Source organism: Hermetia illucens, chromosome 3 (genome assembly GCF_905115235.1).
Source record: "Hermetia illucens chromosome 3, iHerIll2.2.curated.20191125, whole genome shotgun sequence".
NCBI lineage: Eukaryota > Metazoa > Arthropoda > Insecta > Diptera > Stratiomyidae > Hermetia > Hermetia illucens.
Genome location: NC_051851.1, coordinates 19,995,779 through 20,013,023, shown reverse-complemented (window position 1 = coordinate 20,013,023; position 17,245 = coordinate 19,995,779). Strand labels below are relative to the sequence as shown.

At 44.8% G+C, this 17,245-nt stretch overlaps 1 protein-coding gene across 2 annotated transcripts; it reads right to left on the bottom strand.

Annotated features, from left to right (window-relative positions):
- Positions 1-3,501: 3,501 nt before the first annotated feature.
- Positions 3,502-16,068, bottom strand: LOC119651711 (DDB1- and CUL4-associated factor 5). Of its 2 annotated transcripts, none has more exons than XM_038055424.1 (9): positions 15,339-16,068; positions 6,801-6,981; positions 6,476-6,739; positions 6,145-6,419; positions 5,950-6,095; positions 5,552-5,888; positions 5,161-5,487; positions 4,953-5,099; positions 3,502-4,899 (listed from the first exon to the last, which is right to left on the bottom strand). In XM_038055424.1, exons 1-9 carry the CDS (start codon positions 15,538-15,540, stop codon positions 4,097-4,099), a joined length of 2,682 nt encoding a protein of 893 aa, XP_037911352.1. In that variant the 5' UTR covers positions 15,541-16,068; the 3' UTR covers positions 3,502-4,096. The 2 variants fall into 2 exon arrangements, with proteins under 2 accessions (XP_037911352.1, XP_037911353.1); XM_038055425.1 differs by having other exon boundaries at positions 5,950-6,080; positions 15,339-16,067.
- Between the last annotated feature and the right edge of the window lie 1,177 nt (positions 16,069-17,245).

Below are 17,245 nucleotides of genomic sequence, written 5' to 3'. Positions count from 1 at the left end.
TCGTTTCGAAGGTGGGAGAAAAGATGTTAAAATGTCTTCTATGGGCTTTCAATTGGTATTTATTCTTTAATGTGAACTGTCCCTTAGGTTGAGGGTTGTATCTACAGGTTTATACTAGTTAATATCCTTTTCAAGCTTTTCAGGCGGGATTTTTATCCTGTCCCATCAGAATTCCTATCTGCTACTAACTACTTCGATGTACAGGCCAAGTATTGGTAGACGTTTTGATTAGCATGTGGAAGTGGTAGATTACGATTACGAGATTAATTGCGGAAACTTCCTTGTCGGCTAGGTAAACACTGAAATCCACTATTCCAGGATGACCGATTAGTGTTTCAGAGCGGTAGAGTAGTGTGAGAATATCTGGAGGGGGCTGAAGCATGTCCTTGGAAACTAACAACGATCACTCTTAGTCTCTGAATAAATTGTACGGTGTAGCATATAGCTGGAGAGATAGCGGCAAGCAAATTGTCAATGTGGGAGAAAAAGCTTCTTCCTAATTCGTCCAGTCCGTTATCAAGTGGAAGCGGATTCAGGACGTCTAAATTCTTAAACCAAATAATATCTTGCTTTGGTCAAATCTTGGTCTGAACAATGCGATTTTCGCCTTATAAGGAAGTTAGAGCCGCAGGAAAAAAATCGGGGCCGAGAAGAAAATTATTGGCCAAACCTTGAAGTGAAAATTCGACTGGCCCCTATTATCCCTTTTTTATTGAAATTTCTATTTAAGTGCTAAGGTTTTTCAAGCTACCCTCCGATTTGGGCTCGACAGACCGTATCGATGTCGCGAAGGTTTCGATAGATAAGGCCTGATAATATTATGGATGGTGTTGTTCTGCCCGTGACCGTTGCCTTCTGCAACAGTAGGGCGGAGTGCATAACTTCCAGTAAGTTTTTGTGGGCGGTCTGAGTATAGGCAACGGTGTCTGTCTTTAAAGTGCCTGGCATCGAGGTAGATAATGAACTGCCAAATCACCAGGTATCGGGAAGTTACCGTAAATTTCGTGTTTCGGGTAGTCTTTCCTTTGAGCCTTCGCCAATTTGACGTTTAAATGCACTATAAATTTGAAGTGTCCGACTTGAGACATTGATTGTTTCTCTAATGGCTGGTTTGGCGCAATGACTGGTAGTGGTGGTTGGAAACTTTTCTACGATATAATATAATCCAGGTAGGTTACTTGCGGTTGGCTGTTGGCGCGGCTGGATCATATGTGTTTGCCCATCAGAGACAATAGCAGCAGTGCGCGGAACACGTAACATTGATGACAGGGGGGGGGGGGAGCTTTGAGCGCTTTGATCCCTCACGTGTCTATACCGATGCGTGGGCCCGCACCGGGTTTCAAAATAGGGACATCCTCTGAAATACTGAGGCTGTAAAGGAAGAGAGGGAACCTCAGGTTCTGAGGCAGAAGAAACCATGATCGGGATTGCGATCCGTCGTGGATCTTTCCTCTCGATCGCGGCACTCGGGTCCGGAGACTTACGGCGGTCGAGGCTATCGTTGTTTCTTGCCCAAGGACGCCCACCGTCAATCAATTTTTAACGCCTTCTTGTCTGCGGCGAAATCTCAAAGACTCCCTTTGAAATGTGTGGTTTTTAGAGGCTGTCCAGGCGATTGAAACTACTAAACAACAACTGATGGATGCTACATTTCTGGCATTCCCTCAGCAATACGCACCCCTAGTCGTATTCGTCGATGCCTCAGACATTGGCGTAGGTGCTGCTCTTCACCAAAAAGTGAATCAAATCTCAATGCCGCTCAACGGAACTACAGCACCTATGATCGTGAGTTACTGACCGCATACTTCGCAAATAAATACTTCCGGTATTCCCTTGAAGGTAGGCTATTCACATTATTTACTAACCATAAGCCACTCACTTTTGCTTTAAAATAAAAGCCCGACGAAGTGTCCCATCGTCAGCTTCGGCACTTGAGCTTTATCATCCAATTCAATTCCAACATTCAACACGTGTCTGGAAAAAATAACGTGTTTGCTGACGGTCAAGATTCCCGCCACCGTCGATTTGCCGGCAATTGGCAAGGCCCAGAAGGACGGCGTAGTTTTCCAGAATTTGAGAACCAACTCCAAATACACATCTAGGGAGTTTCCTCCCTTCGGCTCAACATCCAGCATATACTGCGAGACCTCAGGCAAGGGACCATGGCCATATATTCCGGCTGATTTCCGAAAGGAAGTATTTTATAGCGTTTACGATCTTCGAGCAATGAATTGGCTAGTCACCGCGTAGTATCTCTGACCGTCCATAAGCAAGGTCATTATTTGTTGGGCCAGACGGTGCGTCGCATGCCAGATGTGGAAAGCTACAAAGCGTGTGAAGGGGTGTTCCCTCGGTCCACCAAGCCTTTCCATACAATCCACTTTAACATCATTGGCCCTTTGGGAGGCTCGCACAGTTTCAGATACTGCCTAGCAATCATCGATAGATAGGTGCACGCGATGACTCGAGACGATACCTCTGAAAGACATTACTGCACAATTTGGTGCAGAGGCCCTCTCTTTTTCTCAGAGTTGGGCAAACTTCTCGGCTTTAAGGGCCATAAGACAACCGCGTACCACCCGCAGTCCAATGGGATGCTCGAAAGGTGGCCCAGGATGCTGAAGGCCGCTGCAATGGCGCAAGACGACCCTTCTAGGTCGCAGATGTTGCCACTCGTTCTACTTGGCCTCCGGACAGCCAAAGGAGAAGAGTTTGGTTCGTCTTCCTGTGGCAATCATCCTCCGCCGCGGGCTAACCAGCACAGCAACAATTGCAGTCTGCATCAGCATCAGCTACGACGCTTGGTGCAGATCAAGCTGACATAACTCCACAGAAGTGCGCAACTACAAAATATGTGAGGAAAGATGCAGGTGTGTTCCCTCGGTTCACCAAGCGTTTTCCAACAACCCACCCCGGCATCATTGGTCCTTTGTGAAACTCGCAGGGTTTCAGGTATTGCCTCACAATCATCGATAGGTTCACGCGGGGGCCTGAGGATCACAATCTTGTGCAGAAGCCCAATTATAATCACCGACCAAGGAATGTATAATAGTTTGAGTCCTCCCTTTTCCCAAAGCTAGCAGGGCTCAGACAAACTCCTCGGTTTTAAACGCCACCAGACAACCGTGTACTACCCGCAGCCAATGGGATGCTCGAAATGTGGTACAGGACGCTGTTGGTCGCTATAATGCCCAAGGCGACCCTTCTTGGTCGTAGGTCCTGCCTCTCGTTCTACCCGCCACCTTCGGACAGCCAACTGCGAAGAATTTGCTGCAAGTCTCGCGGAGCTGGTATAGGGCGAGAACCTGAGATTCTCCAGCGACCCTGTTCTCGACATCAGGTTGGGACTAAACGCTACCAGTTTGTTGCGTCTGCTCAAGAACGCAATGCCCTTTCAAGCTAAAAAAGGTACTTCTTGTTAAATGTGCTTGTTCGATGAGAACGATCCTTTCTACACCTATTTATTATGCAATCACCGTCATCCCCCCAAAATAAACACAATTTAAATATTATGAATGCATGTACTCTTCTTTTACATTAAATTTCGTGTATTAATCTTCTGATTACATTAACATTACTGTGTACTTAACGAGTTCCTAGTTTACAAATTAACAAAACGAAATGAATGGAGCGAAAAAAATGAAATCATTTTGAGCGTTCTTTGCAACGCGATCATTTCTCGCGGCCCACAGAACTGAAAACGATGTATGGAGAGTAGATTAAGCACTAGCGAACTTAAATTTATCAGGCTCGTTTGATAATTTGCAGAACTTCGGGTTCATCAAGACCGTTCCCAGTATCCTAACCATCTATTACAGCCGCACTTATAATACCAACTTAATGCAATTTCATAATTTATCCAAATGATTGCTTTCAAATATCTTTTCGTTTTTCATTACTTTCTATCCTCAAATAGTCTATTCATTTCGCATGAGTTCAATGGGAAAATGAAAAGGAAAAGAAGCTTAAAACTGAAAAGAAAAGTTGATGTTAATCTAGAAAACACTTAGGGTAGACAAAAACAGAATCAAGAGAAACGTAAAACGGTAAAATGATGACGGTGTTTAGTTGTATCACCATTTCAGTTACATTCCTCCTAATCACTTTCAGAATCATCGCCGAACTTATTCCGATAGTTCCGGCGGACGCGTGCCACCTTCTGGTGGAATAGTTTTAACGAGAATTTATCGTTATTTGTGGACAAGCTGTTATTGTTGTTGTTGTGATTGATATTGCTACTGCTGTGGTTGTTGTTGCTGTTGGTGGTTTGGCTTGCAACACTTCCCGACGAACTGCATCCAGCTGCGTTATTACTAATTCCACTATCTGGCGTATAATTAAAACTAGCGGTTATCTTACAATTACTAGAATTATTTGGAGTCTTGACTTCATTTATGTCCAATCCTATTGCGGCTGTTGTTGCGTTGTCCTGCGATCGAGTGCCATTCGCACCGCTATTGTTGTTCTTGCTGTTGTTGTTGTTATTATTAGGAACAATTTTTCGTTTTTTCATATAACAGTTTAAGCTCTCGTCGGTACTTGAGTCGTCGCGATCAAGGCAGCTACTGTTTGAAAGTCTTGAGTTTGAGTGGCTTGAATAAACGTCGTAGTCGGCGATTGTGTTTGTGTGATGTCGCCGACGAACGTTCGGAGAATTTGAGTAGCGATCCTCATCCACATCCGACGAGACATGATTTCTTGGTGGTGTTTCAACGTTTGTGTGATTTGTTGCTGCTGTGTTCGCTATGGCAGGTTTATTGTTTCCGTGGAAGCCGTTGATGGGCGTTTTGGGACCATCGCGGGATTGTAGACTAGGTCGCTCGGGTTCATTGTCACTATTGACAGGCGTGTTGTCGTCATCTGAATCAACTTGCTGCTGCCTTAGACAGTATATAATATCTAAAGTGAAGCTCAAGTTAGTTCTACTCAGGCGAAATACCAGACAGTCATACCTTTCCCATTAGATGTGATGCCAGTACTGGTGCTCGGTACTGCAATGGCCGACGATGAAGAAGTTCCACCGTTGCTATTTGCATTGGCCATCCCATCTTCATCTCGTGCGGGTGATACGTCATCGTCGGAAGAGCTCTCAAACCGATCTTCAAGAGAATGCATTGTATGTAGATGTGCCTTAGAGGAAAATCACTAGCTTCAACTTACCTAGTGAACGGTTATTGCGACTGCTTTTCCGTCTCGCCGATCTGAAGTGACTGTGCTGCGCCTTGTGTCTTGTTGGTAATGTGAAACGTCCCATTCGCTTCAAACCAGTCCCGCTACGTGTGGTTCGTGGAACTGAACGATGACTATGTGCTTTCCTTTTCGTACCTTTAAGGGTGCTTTGACGGCGCCGATTCGACTGAGATGCTCCTTTCAATGCCAAACGCCGCAATGTATTACGTTTTGTAGCTATCAAATATGCAATGCGGTTAGCATATTTATTTCTTTGGGGCTTCATAGTATTCAGTTTCAGTCCGCGGCGATGACGATCTATTTAAAAAATAAGTAAATTTAATTATATTACCTCAATCCAATCTCTGAGCACTGAATTCACCTCGAGTATTTACGAAGTAGTTTACTTCATCGGAACTTTCTGTTGAACTTTGTCGTGTGCTGTTTTCCGAGCTACGATTACTCCACTCGTCTGTCTCTGATGAATTATTTGAATTCCAGCCTTCTATCTCCTGTTGAATGAGCGAATCGAAAAATGCCATCATACGCGGGTCCTCTCGTGTGTTTTGATTACTGTAGTCGTGCGTCATGTCATTCCAGTTTAAATGAATCAAAGAATAATAAGCATCATGTGTGAAAACTTCTCTTGGGTTTTCTGGTCCCGTGGCTTCTTCAGTCAGATTTCCAGCCCAATCTTTCTGCTCAAACGGGCTCCACAGCTATAAATATAAAGTAATTCGTCACTCTTTTCCGGTGGAAAATTACCCCTTCTCATAATACCTTCACTATTTTTTCCACACCTGACGATGCCAACAGGCATTTCTGCGGGTTGTATCGCACCTGGTTAACTATCGACCGATGACCGTAAAGAACCATTTGCGTCTGCTCGATCCATTGGTTTGTTATATCGGCTAAACGATAAACGCCTGCTTGAGTCTTACATGAAATCTCTTTATTCCGAATTCAACAACTTACGATGCACATCTCCAACTCGCCACACGTACAGGTTGAAGTCATCTGATCCCGATAGCACAAATTCATCATCCTCGCCCGCAAAACAACAACTTTTCATGGTGCATGAATTATAGTAGTCAGGATGGTAGAATTGGCAAATTGGCTCCTGAGAAAATGTGTTATACAAAATTGGAGGCAGGCGTCGCCTCAAAACTAGAACTTGGCTGCCATGCGTGTTGAAGCGGATACTCATACAGCTTTGTGGGTTTTCTTCTCCGCCGTATTGGATCAGTGGACTGAAAATACATTTTAGACCGAAAAAGAATCGTATTTATGACTGAACTCAACCTACTTTTGAGGTTTGCGAATATCCCAGAATGCTGCGCCTTTCTTTGAATTCGCTGTGACTAAGAAGTTCCCATCTTGGGGGTGAAACTGAACAGCATGAAATGGACCTCGATATTTTCCCAGTGACATCATGACTGCGCTGCTCCGCTGATCGAACAATAAAACGTGACCGTCTTCCCCGGCGGTCGCTAGTATGTTGTCGTTTGTTGAGTCGACCGACAGTCCATAAACTGGTTTTGCATGTAAAAATACGTCAGAAACGGAACCTCTGAAAAACGACAACACATTAACCAACAATAAGGATATCGTTAGACTCCAAAGCTACTTACGTTGCTACATCATGAACTATAACTACATCGTCATTTCCCCCTGAGAAAATTTTCGAGTTGTTATTGTTAAAACTGAGGCAGAATATATTGCTTTGATGTTCCTTCTCCATGGCCACTGGCTGGCTTTTTTTAGCTATTGCTTTTTCGATGTTCCATAGCAAAACGCGTTTGTCATCACCCCCTACAAGATAAAAAGAAAGTTGATGTTCGTACAAGAAACCATTTTAAAATAATAACCCGAAAATCATAAGCTCATTGCTTCAGATATGAAAGGTTTTGTGGATAAAGAAATTCAATTATAGACGGGGTTTCCGTGGCTAGTAATATGTGCGATAATAAAAAATTGACATAGTAGCCGTGCTTCAACAATTTTGCGAAATTGTGTTCTGGTAATTTAGATGTCAACGATGCCTCGATGACCTCGGTCTTAGGGAAAAACAAAGAAAGCGCATTGAATGTGTTCGCTATGCTTTCACTGGTGGTGCCATTTATCCCTTGGAAGGGTATAGCGTGTCAATCACACTTAAGCAGCATCGTTCGCGATTCACTGAAATACGCCCCAGCTCTTCCTCTCCTCCCCAAGGCTTCCGGAGGCGCCCGCACTCCTCTATTATTCGCCAAGTGTTCATCGGGCTACCTACTCGTCGGCCATTTGGAGGGACTGGGTTCCATTGCAAAGGGTAACCATCAATATAATTGCCGACCCTTCTTAGTGTGTGTCCTGTCCATTGCCACTTCCGCCTGGGGCGATGACCGAGTTCTTCGTTTGAAATAATATCAGGCCAGTATACTCCGATGGTACGTGGCAGGCAGGTGTTGATGAAGGGGTGATCACTATACTTCCATAGTGTAACACAGAATACTCTCAATTTGATCTTGGTTTTGTAATAACTGCATTTCCAAATTTTAGGCAAGGCTGTTAATGTCGAGCGACATCCACCTCGAACCACGCTTCCTAGATATACAAATTGATCGACGCTTTCCATGCCCTGCTGATGCTGATTTGGGAAGTGCCATAGCCATTTGGCCAAGATCCTTGACCCGGCAAGAGACCAAGCAGCGTAGTCGTGCTGCTTGAGGAAAGATGTCATCGTCCATTAACTTTCTCCCCGTCCTTCGGACAGGGAAACACAAAGAATATAAGAGTTTAAATCGGTGCAGCACGTGACATTTTGGGCCATCATATACCGCTCCGGTAATAGCTATTAATTTGTCTAGAATACCCCTCCTGGGTAGAGCACTCCAGATATACTCCTTGTTCACACTGCAGGGAGCACGCAAATAACTCACCAATTGTCACACTCAAAACGGATCCCCTTCTTTGAAATCTTGACGGTCATCCCCTTCTTCCATCTCCGGGGACGACCTCGGATTCCTAATGCCCGAGATGATTTCACTTCTGCTTGGAGGAACAGTCCGCGTCCGCATTTTACGATGACTAAACATTTCATCCACAAAAGACAGGACTTGAAGTGAATTTCTCTTCCATCTCTTCAGCTGCTCGTTAATATGGATTAGGAGTCGACCGTTAACGTCCTTCATAGGACCATCGAAAGGTTTGCGATCACATTTATGATGCGTTATACCCTTCTGAAATCATTGCGTTCTGCGGCATCCTCAGCTTCCCTGACTAGCGCAGTAGCAAATTCCCTTTTGTCACTACAACACACTAAATTGAACTTCCAGTTCCGTCATCATGCATAGCGGCGACTGGTACATGTATTACGAATATTGCACACAAATTCTGCCGTGAAACGGATGAATCTGCTTCGTAACATTGAGGGAAAGGACGAGTTTGATGTCGACTCGTGTTACTTTTACAATAAGCAGCAATCGAGTCTTTTGCGGGCTGACCCTACTTAACTTGATAGGAGTTATTTGTAAATCCTCTGAGTGAGCGATTCAGTACGGCGTGGTCGCCATCCGTGTCAATTCACGTCTAGTTGGTTGAATGCTCTTACCAATCCTATTGTTTGGAAGAGCTTTCCCGGTAAGAAATCTTGGGAAAAACCACAACATTTGACATTCATCATCGCAGATGACCTGTTGCTAGGGTGCGACACCAATGCAAGTCATACGCTTTAGGATAGTTTGAAAATCAACGAAAGAGGTAGGTTTTTGGTTTTATTAGTAGCACAAATTTATCGATGCGTAACAATGGCAGTACACCTATCTTTCATTTTCTCAGTTTGGAGAACTATAAAGGTTGGGAGGATGTCCTTGATATTACCCTACTAAACGAAAGTCCAGATCTCGCTGTAAAGGTTTCCAAACCTTCCAGAAACCCTAGAAAGATCTACTGGAGGAAATAGAGAGTGCAGCCTAAAGACCATTTGGCGGACGCCGTAATCCTAGCTGAATTTTTTTCGAGATATTCAACTAGAGCATGTTATTTTCAGAAACTCGAACAGGGCGTCATGATACGAAATTATAACAATTGTCCTGATGGTTGGTATTGTATATTCTTCCTCTGCTTGATATATAAACTGTAATAGATTTGGAAAAAAATTGTGGTGCAGCACACACAGCAAATGCACTCCGAGTATCATATGTAGTATCATATCGTCCGTCGTCCCCAGTTGGAAGACCTTTAACTCGCCGATATTCCATCGCTCCAATATGCCCGGTAAATCGGAGCTCCCTCTTTGTCTCGACAGAATGTGTATCGAAGTGTATCCTGTTAGCTTTGTTGATGAAACTTGGCCACCTGGTGCGATTGCTCCCTGTACTTTTCGAGTTCACAAACTTGTTTGATCCCCCATACTTCCTTTTTTTGTGAAGTTGTTTCTCCACTCGACGAAGTTCGTGATAGATCGCGTGCAGGCGTTCTTTGAAAGGGCAACATTACCCGATATGCAGCATTTTTCCGTTCCGTTGCTCGTTTATATTAATCGTCAAACTAGCCGCTCCGATTTTTTTGCGACTAGGGCCAAGTATGCTTGTGGTCGTATCAACGATAACGTTCTTCAGGTGGTTGTGATTGGTCAATCTCGAGTACATTTTTCAGCGTCTCCTTGAGGCCCGGCTCGTTCTAAACGTTGAAAAATGTAAATTCCTACAGAATCGGCTGAAATTTTTCGGCCACATGCAGGTACTCCCTTTGAGGGTAAGCGTAATATAGCCACTCTGAACGACAGCGAGGCAGCCATTAGGGTATGTATTCAGTGACGTCATTCTCCAGGCTCCGACTGAATAATCCGGGTGGTACGCTCAGAGTAATTCTCTACTAATTCACAGTCATACAAACATAAAGGGGAATGGGAAGGCTGACGTACTTGACAGTTCCTCGGTGGGCGCAGTCTGGAATCTACTTGCGCTACTTAACAGCCGCTGACTTCAGATGGCGAAGGCTCACCATCTGCTCCAAGTCGAGTAGGGTTTGGCCCATCTATAACAAGACCCGATCTCGAGAGCTGTTGGACTAAGCACGCGTAAATGCGAACAAGATGATTGTCTGCACGGGACACTGCCCTATATGGGGACTATGCCGCCGGATTCGGCATATACTACAATTCGCATTGCTGAAGCTGCGGAGAGGAAGTAAAACTGCGGAGGCTAGGGAAACAATTTTTGCATTATCTCAAAGAAATCTCTCGGGCAGGGGAGCAGCTGCTATCCTTCGTGAATGCTATACGTTTTCTCTGAAGATCTGAGCGGGCTGTTCTTTGTTCCTTTTGCTCTTCCCACATCATTAATGGCTTTAGGGAATTTGTGGCATCAAAACGACGCACCACTGTGTTAATTCGACTTCTCGGAGAGACCTCTCATACTTACCTACCAACCATAATTGACCATTCCCAGTGGTATTGGAAATCATGTAACTTGCTATTAGGTTGTTGCACATGAAATGGCCCATTTGGCAATCAAGTGAAGTTAGTTGCGATTTTGGTGTATCAAACCACCACCAGTTAACACTGTTGGTGTCGGATAATGTAGTGTAAATACTCCTACATTTAATCAAGGAGTTTTTTCAGTTTTCACTATCGTTGTGATAACAGTGAATAAAAAGGAAAAAAGGATGGAAAAGAGCCAAGAACGCATACTTTTTCTTTATGAGTTCAAACTCGGTCATAAAGCAGCGAAAGCGACCAGGAACATGAACAGTGCATTTGGAGCTGATATAGTAAGCAAACGAACCACACGGCGGTGGTTCGAAAAATTCCAGTCAGGCGACGTGAACCCTCAAAGTGAGCCACGTAGAATAGCGACATGTGATGAAAAGTGGATATTATACGACAATCATCGCCGATCAGCACAATGGCTAGATGCTGATGAGCCACCGAAGCATATGCCGAAACCGAGTCTCCATCCGAAGAAGATAATGATGACTGTCGAAAATCAACCAGATCCAGACAAGGTTGAAGCGGTCAAATACTTTCATCTGCCAACGAAGGTTTTTGGTCATGTTAAACTTCTATCGTCGTTTTCTGCCCAAGACCGCTCATCACCAAGCGATCCTCAACGTTTACTTGTCTGGGCCGAAAACGAAAGACTACCGCGATGTTGCGTGGTCTACTGAGGCTGTTCACGCGTTTGAAACACTACTGACATTTCCTCGGTCAGATGCATCCCTAGCCGTGTTTGTCGATGTCTTAGACAGAGCGTTAGGCGCTGTTCTTCACTAACGGGTGAAACAAACCTGACAACCGTTGAGCTTCTTTTCGAAACAACTCAATCCAGCTTGACGCCGCGTACCTATCCATTAAATTCTTTCGCTTTACCCCTGAGGGAAAAACAAAAAACAAAAGCCCGAAAAAGCGTCTCCTCGCCAACTTCAGCAACTGAGCTTAAACAGTCAGTTTACTTCCGACATTTAACAAGTGTCTGGAAAAGATAACTTCATTGTGGACACTTTATCATAAATCTCGAAGGTCACAGTCCCCACCACAGGGGAAGCAGAGCCTGAGGGAAAACTTCAAATACAAGTTCCAGGAACTTCCTATCTTCAGCTCGAACACCTACTTACTCTGCGAGACAACAGATAAGGGACCTAGTCCATTTGTTACGGCCGGTTTTCGCAAGGAAGTATTCAACGCAGTACACGATCTTGTGCACCCAGGCATCAAGGCGGCGAACCGGTTAGTCACCGGAAAATACTTCTGTCCGTCTATGAACAAGGCCGCAAAGTCTTGGGCCAGACAGTGCATCGCGTAACAAAAAGGAGGTAGGCGCATTCCCTCGGTCGACCAAGCGCTTCCACAACATTCATCTCGACATCATTGGCCCTTTGCGAGACTCGCACGGATACAAGCATGGCCTCACAACCATCGACAGGTTTACGAGGTGGCCCGAACCAATACCTACGGCAGAATCATGTGCCGGGACCCTTTGTCGAGAATGGATACTCGTAATCATCGCGGACCAGGGAATGCAGTTTGAGTCTACTCATTTGTCAGAGGTAGGCAAGCTCCTTGGTTTCAAATGTCACAGAACTGCTGCATACCATCGGAGAGTCCAATGGGATGCTGGAACGTTGGCACCGGACACTAAAGGCCACGACGAGACCGCCGTAGTCGCAGTCCTTGCCTTTCGGTCTCCTTGTCCTTTGCACAGCCCACCGAGAGGATTTCACGGCTAGCCCCGCGGAGATGGTATACGGAGGGAATTTGCGACTCTCCGCCGACCCTGTGTTGGATATCAGAGCAGGGTTAAGCGACGTCAGAATGATGCGTCTGCCCAAGGACGCGGTTTCGAATGTGCCGACTTCATCTTCCCCACATACGACGCCTCCAGGGACCTCAAGACATGTTCGCAGGTCCTCATTAGGGTGGACGGAAGGTTTTGGAGAGGTCCGGAGCATTCTTCAAGCTCGACGTTCGCGGCGGGCTAAAATGGGTCTCCTTGTCGAGGCTGAATGCCTTCTTCGAACCGGGGGGTGCTTCAAAAAAGCATCCGCGGAGTGTCAGATTGGCTCCCTAACCCCATTGGCGGGATCACGTCCCGGGTTCCTCCGGTGAACCCGCGCGGTTTCAGCTGGGGGCGGAGTGATGTGGCAGTACAACGGAGGCAAGAACCACTGACTGCATTGCCGGCGAAGAAGAACACCTCCGTCGACTCACTGGATTGCCGCCGACACCAGCCGGTGGCACGTATTCCATTTCCACTTTCTTCTGCTTCTGTTCGCCGACGAGTGCGGACGTATTCTTCTTCTACTAGTTGACTGTAATTGTTTAGAATTTTTTTTCCTTTGTTACTCGGAATAGTGGGCTTTTTAAGTGTGCGCATTTGATTGTGATTTTAATCACTAAAAATAAAGAGAAAATTTAAATCAAAATTCATCCATATTTTCACTATCAATTTGGTCATGTCGGCCATATGAACATTTAGCAGCAAAAACGCTAAAATCATCTCCAAGGTCTCTGTTGACTGTGCGCTGGTGTTGTTATTCGAGCTCGGAATACCATGCCAACGAGAGTCTATATTGGCCCTCCTATATGCTCTGACATTCATCAAGGCTGGGAGCTGGCGACGTTCGATCAACACGTGGTCAGTTTAAAAGTGGTCATTTATTTGTGGACTACTTTCCGCGCAAATCAGGTGCTTCCCACAACCATTTCGTGCGACTAATAGAATTATCCACAGCCCGTTATCGTTGATATTTTTATGTAAGCTATGGGAGGCAATGAATCGCCTGAATACGGGCTCCGTGTCTGCTTGGTTGTTGAAATCTCCAAGTATGGTTTTGATGTAATACCTGAGACAGGCTCTGAGGGTTCGTTCTACTGCCTCGAAGAAGGCATCCTTCTTCGACTCTGCAGCCTCTTCTGTATTTGCCTTTCACTTATGTTTTCAAAGTCAAACAGCAGATTTCATTTTTTTGGTTGACTAAGAAACCTACTCAATCCGAGGCTGTATCCTATTGTGAACACGTATCACAAACTAAGGCGATATGCTAAAATCTGCAGACGAGAACAATGAAAATTCAATAAAAGCATAATTTGAACGCTTGCCGACAGCTTATCGAAGAGCAACGTACGAGTAGCATTTAGTATAGTGAAAGAGATGAAGATAGGTTTTAAGCCGCGAACCACCTCTTTAACTTGATTCTTGAATACGTCGTCAGAAAGGTGGCCTGAGTTGATACCAGAAGTACGTTAATGGTAAAATTTGCACAACTGGTGACACGCGCAGACGACGTGGATATTTTTGCCCTATTGATTCTTTATGCGAAGGAAGTTTTCGAGCAGTTTGAGTCTGCGGCGGGTGAAAGTAAGGAACTGGTAGGAAAAAAGGGGCTTAAACGCAACGAGGAAAGTTCAATGCAATATAGTCTCCAAGTTCTTCTCCTCCAAACCTCGGCAAGCGCTTGAAAATTTTGAATGCTTATTTCCCTATAAGCAGATTTGAAGAAAGAACTTATAGCCCTCACATCCATACTCGAACTGAACCGGTTTTACTCCTTTCGTCGTATATATTAACACTGAAGGCAGATTAAGTCCATTTTATTTGCAGCAAGAGTGACATTTCAAAAGTCCTGCACCTCAAACCTCCTGGAATTTCGCAACAATGAGTTAAATCCTTCTCAAAAAAACTGGTGACGGGCAATCTCTGAATCGTCTCTTACAGGATTTCGCCTTCTGAACGACTAAATAGGCTATATCTGTACCACATGCTACACAATGTATATGCAGAGGTCAACAAAAGCAATGAAGCGGAAATTTGACTGGTACTTGGCGATTTAGAAACCAAATTCAAATAAATTGCTCGCGGAAAAATGTCACGTAGTTGATTCGGGCATTTTCTTCTGCTGCATTTGAGGAGTATTCCCATCAAATTCAATTTTTGGGATGCAATGCTGGAATTTTCTGTATCCTAGGAATAATCGCTTTAAAGTTTGCGGTATCAATTCGATACTTTTAAGACTACGTCTGACCAAGGTGGTTATATTCACTTCCCATTCAATTTTATCGAGAGACCCAGAAAACTGAGGTACGTCGTACACTTCCAATACCTTTGGCTCCTAAATTATTTCCATGTTGAGAAGAACGAACACTCCAAACAGCGATCGAACGGCAAATATCCGGGGGCAAGTGTTCAGCAGATTAACATATTTTCTGGATAGTGACGACTGTGTGCCCTCGTGTATGCGTAGAGGATTAACCCAAACTCACTCTGTAGGTACTTTGGGTGCAGGTAACTGCAGCGGGTACTCTGAAAAGGACCCAATCGACGCAGAAACAGCTCGATGTCAACTGCGAAATGGCGTCTCAGGCGAGTGAGAAATGCGTAAGCCGTGAATGTCAAACTTATCCATATTTTCCTTTTTTCCCTTAAATCCCCGAACCCCTGAGTGAAACGAGTTGCCACGACTGATTGCCCTGGAGTTCACCTATAACTGGACAAATACTGATGAATGTCCCGCTGCTCCCCGAGGACACCGGAATATAAATTCTAACACGCTCCAGCCATCACCAGCCCCAAGTTCGAGTTCTTAAAACTTCTCTGACCAATTTTGCAGGACTGGCTACCACGATCAAGGTAACGTCGGAAATTTTCAATCTTGCAAAAATCTCAGAACATGAAAAATTGACCACTCACCTGAGATAAGGAATTCACCTCCATTGGAAAACTCGATGGCATTCACACACCCATAATGCGAGACCAGATCGTATTTGTAAAGATTTCTGGCGATGCGAAACCGTTCACGGAACAAATTCGAACGGAACTTGTTGATGTTGGAGTCGGATTGCCGCTGGAACAGCTGCGGAACCAAGTTGGGGCCCCGCGAGGCGGACATCATCGATTTGTGTTTTTCTAGGCTTTTGTCGTGCGACTGCCAGACCCAGACGTCGTCGGAGCTGTCGTCGCTGTCGATGTCAAATCAATTCCACTGCCTTTGGCCTGGTCGCCGTCTCCCGCACGAAATTTCACTTTTGTAATTGTCCTAGACGCCAAATTGCGTCCGCACCGCGCACTAAAGCCTTTCTAGCACTTTTCCAGTGTTTCTGGCCGCCGTCGTTTTCACTTTTCACAGAAGAACCGTCACCGCCGCCGACATTGAGAAAATCGAAAAACTTCTGACGTTGCGCTCGGTCCCGTCTTCTGGGATTGTCCCTTTCATCTGTCAACCGATCTCAGGTCTGCCTGTGGCTGTTGCACCGTTTCTTCGCTCGTCGCGGCTGGTGCAGGATTATCTGACCCTTCTCACTTTCCTCTTGCGCCGTGTCCTTTGCGAGCTCGCACACACCTCTCGTGAATGATGTTTGAACAGATCCCCGTCTCGAAGACCCACTACCAATCGTGGTTGAACCGAAAGCTAACATTCAACATCGCTCGAGATTGAATGCCTGAGATCTGAGCGCAGAGCGATAATGCGATTGAATAGGTTGCTTGGTGTGGGTGCGTACGTGTGCGGTTTGTTTTCATATTTTATGTGACTGTAGTGGAGGATGCATGCTAATCAGCTGTTTTTAGTTTTGACAGTCGAGTGGACTTGGACAATGCCCAACGCGTAACAACGCCTATTCTCGTATCTCTGTATCAGCTGAGATTGCATAGTAAAAGGAGATAAGATTATTGTACATATACAGTGTCGTTAGAAAGTTGGATTGTATTTCAAAATTCTAAATTTCATGTTATCAAAGGGTTCGGTTCACCCACTCATCACGTCCTGTTCCTTTGTAACCTAGGAAGTTTATTCAACCCTTGTATTGCCATTCAAAGAAACCTACGTTCACCATTTGGGTATCCATGCACGGATTTATTTAAACTATTGTACTGTACCTTAAAATACGTTCATGTATTAGATAGATATTAGCTAATTATGGTTCATGAATGCATTTAATGAATATAATAACGTACGGTCACTTTGGTAATATATTGTTAAATTGCATATAGTGTTTCTAATCCTAAGACAGGTACAATACGCAGGTATTATTTATTGAATTTAACGGACAACAAACAGAATAAACTCCAATTACCTATTGTCTTCAGGAGGAGGAGAAAGCAATAATCTTTTTTTATGCTTAAAACTACTTAAAATAGAGAAGTTAAAAGGGCGAAGCTGTTGTAATTTCGACAAAGCCTAGGAGTCGGGAAATGAAAGTAGATTTCGAGCTCTGCGGAGTGCACGTTGAAAATGTCTGCGTTACGTGTGTTATAAGACGCAGGATGGCAGGTGATGTCGTCAGCGGCGGAGCAGTCCATCAGAGCCGAGGAAAATGTGCATAGATCCAGATAGGATCTACGCTGTTACAGGAAAGGAAGTTTCAAAAAGCGGAAGCGGGAGGAGTAGTCCACACGAGGGAAGCTTTTCTTAAAGAAAAGGGAACGGGTTAATTTACGTTGCACATTTTCGAGAGCAAGACAATCGCAATTACGGGAGGGTGACTAGATTACGGAGCAGTACTCGAGGGAATTGAAGAGAGCTAAGGAGGATTGGATGGAGTCAAAATCAGAGGAGGAGCGAGGTCTTGAGTGGATTTTAAGCAGGATAAGGAATGTCC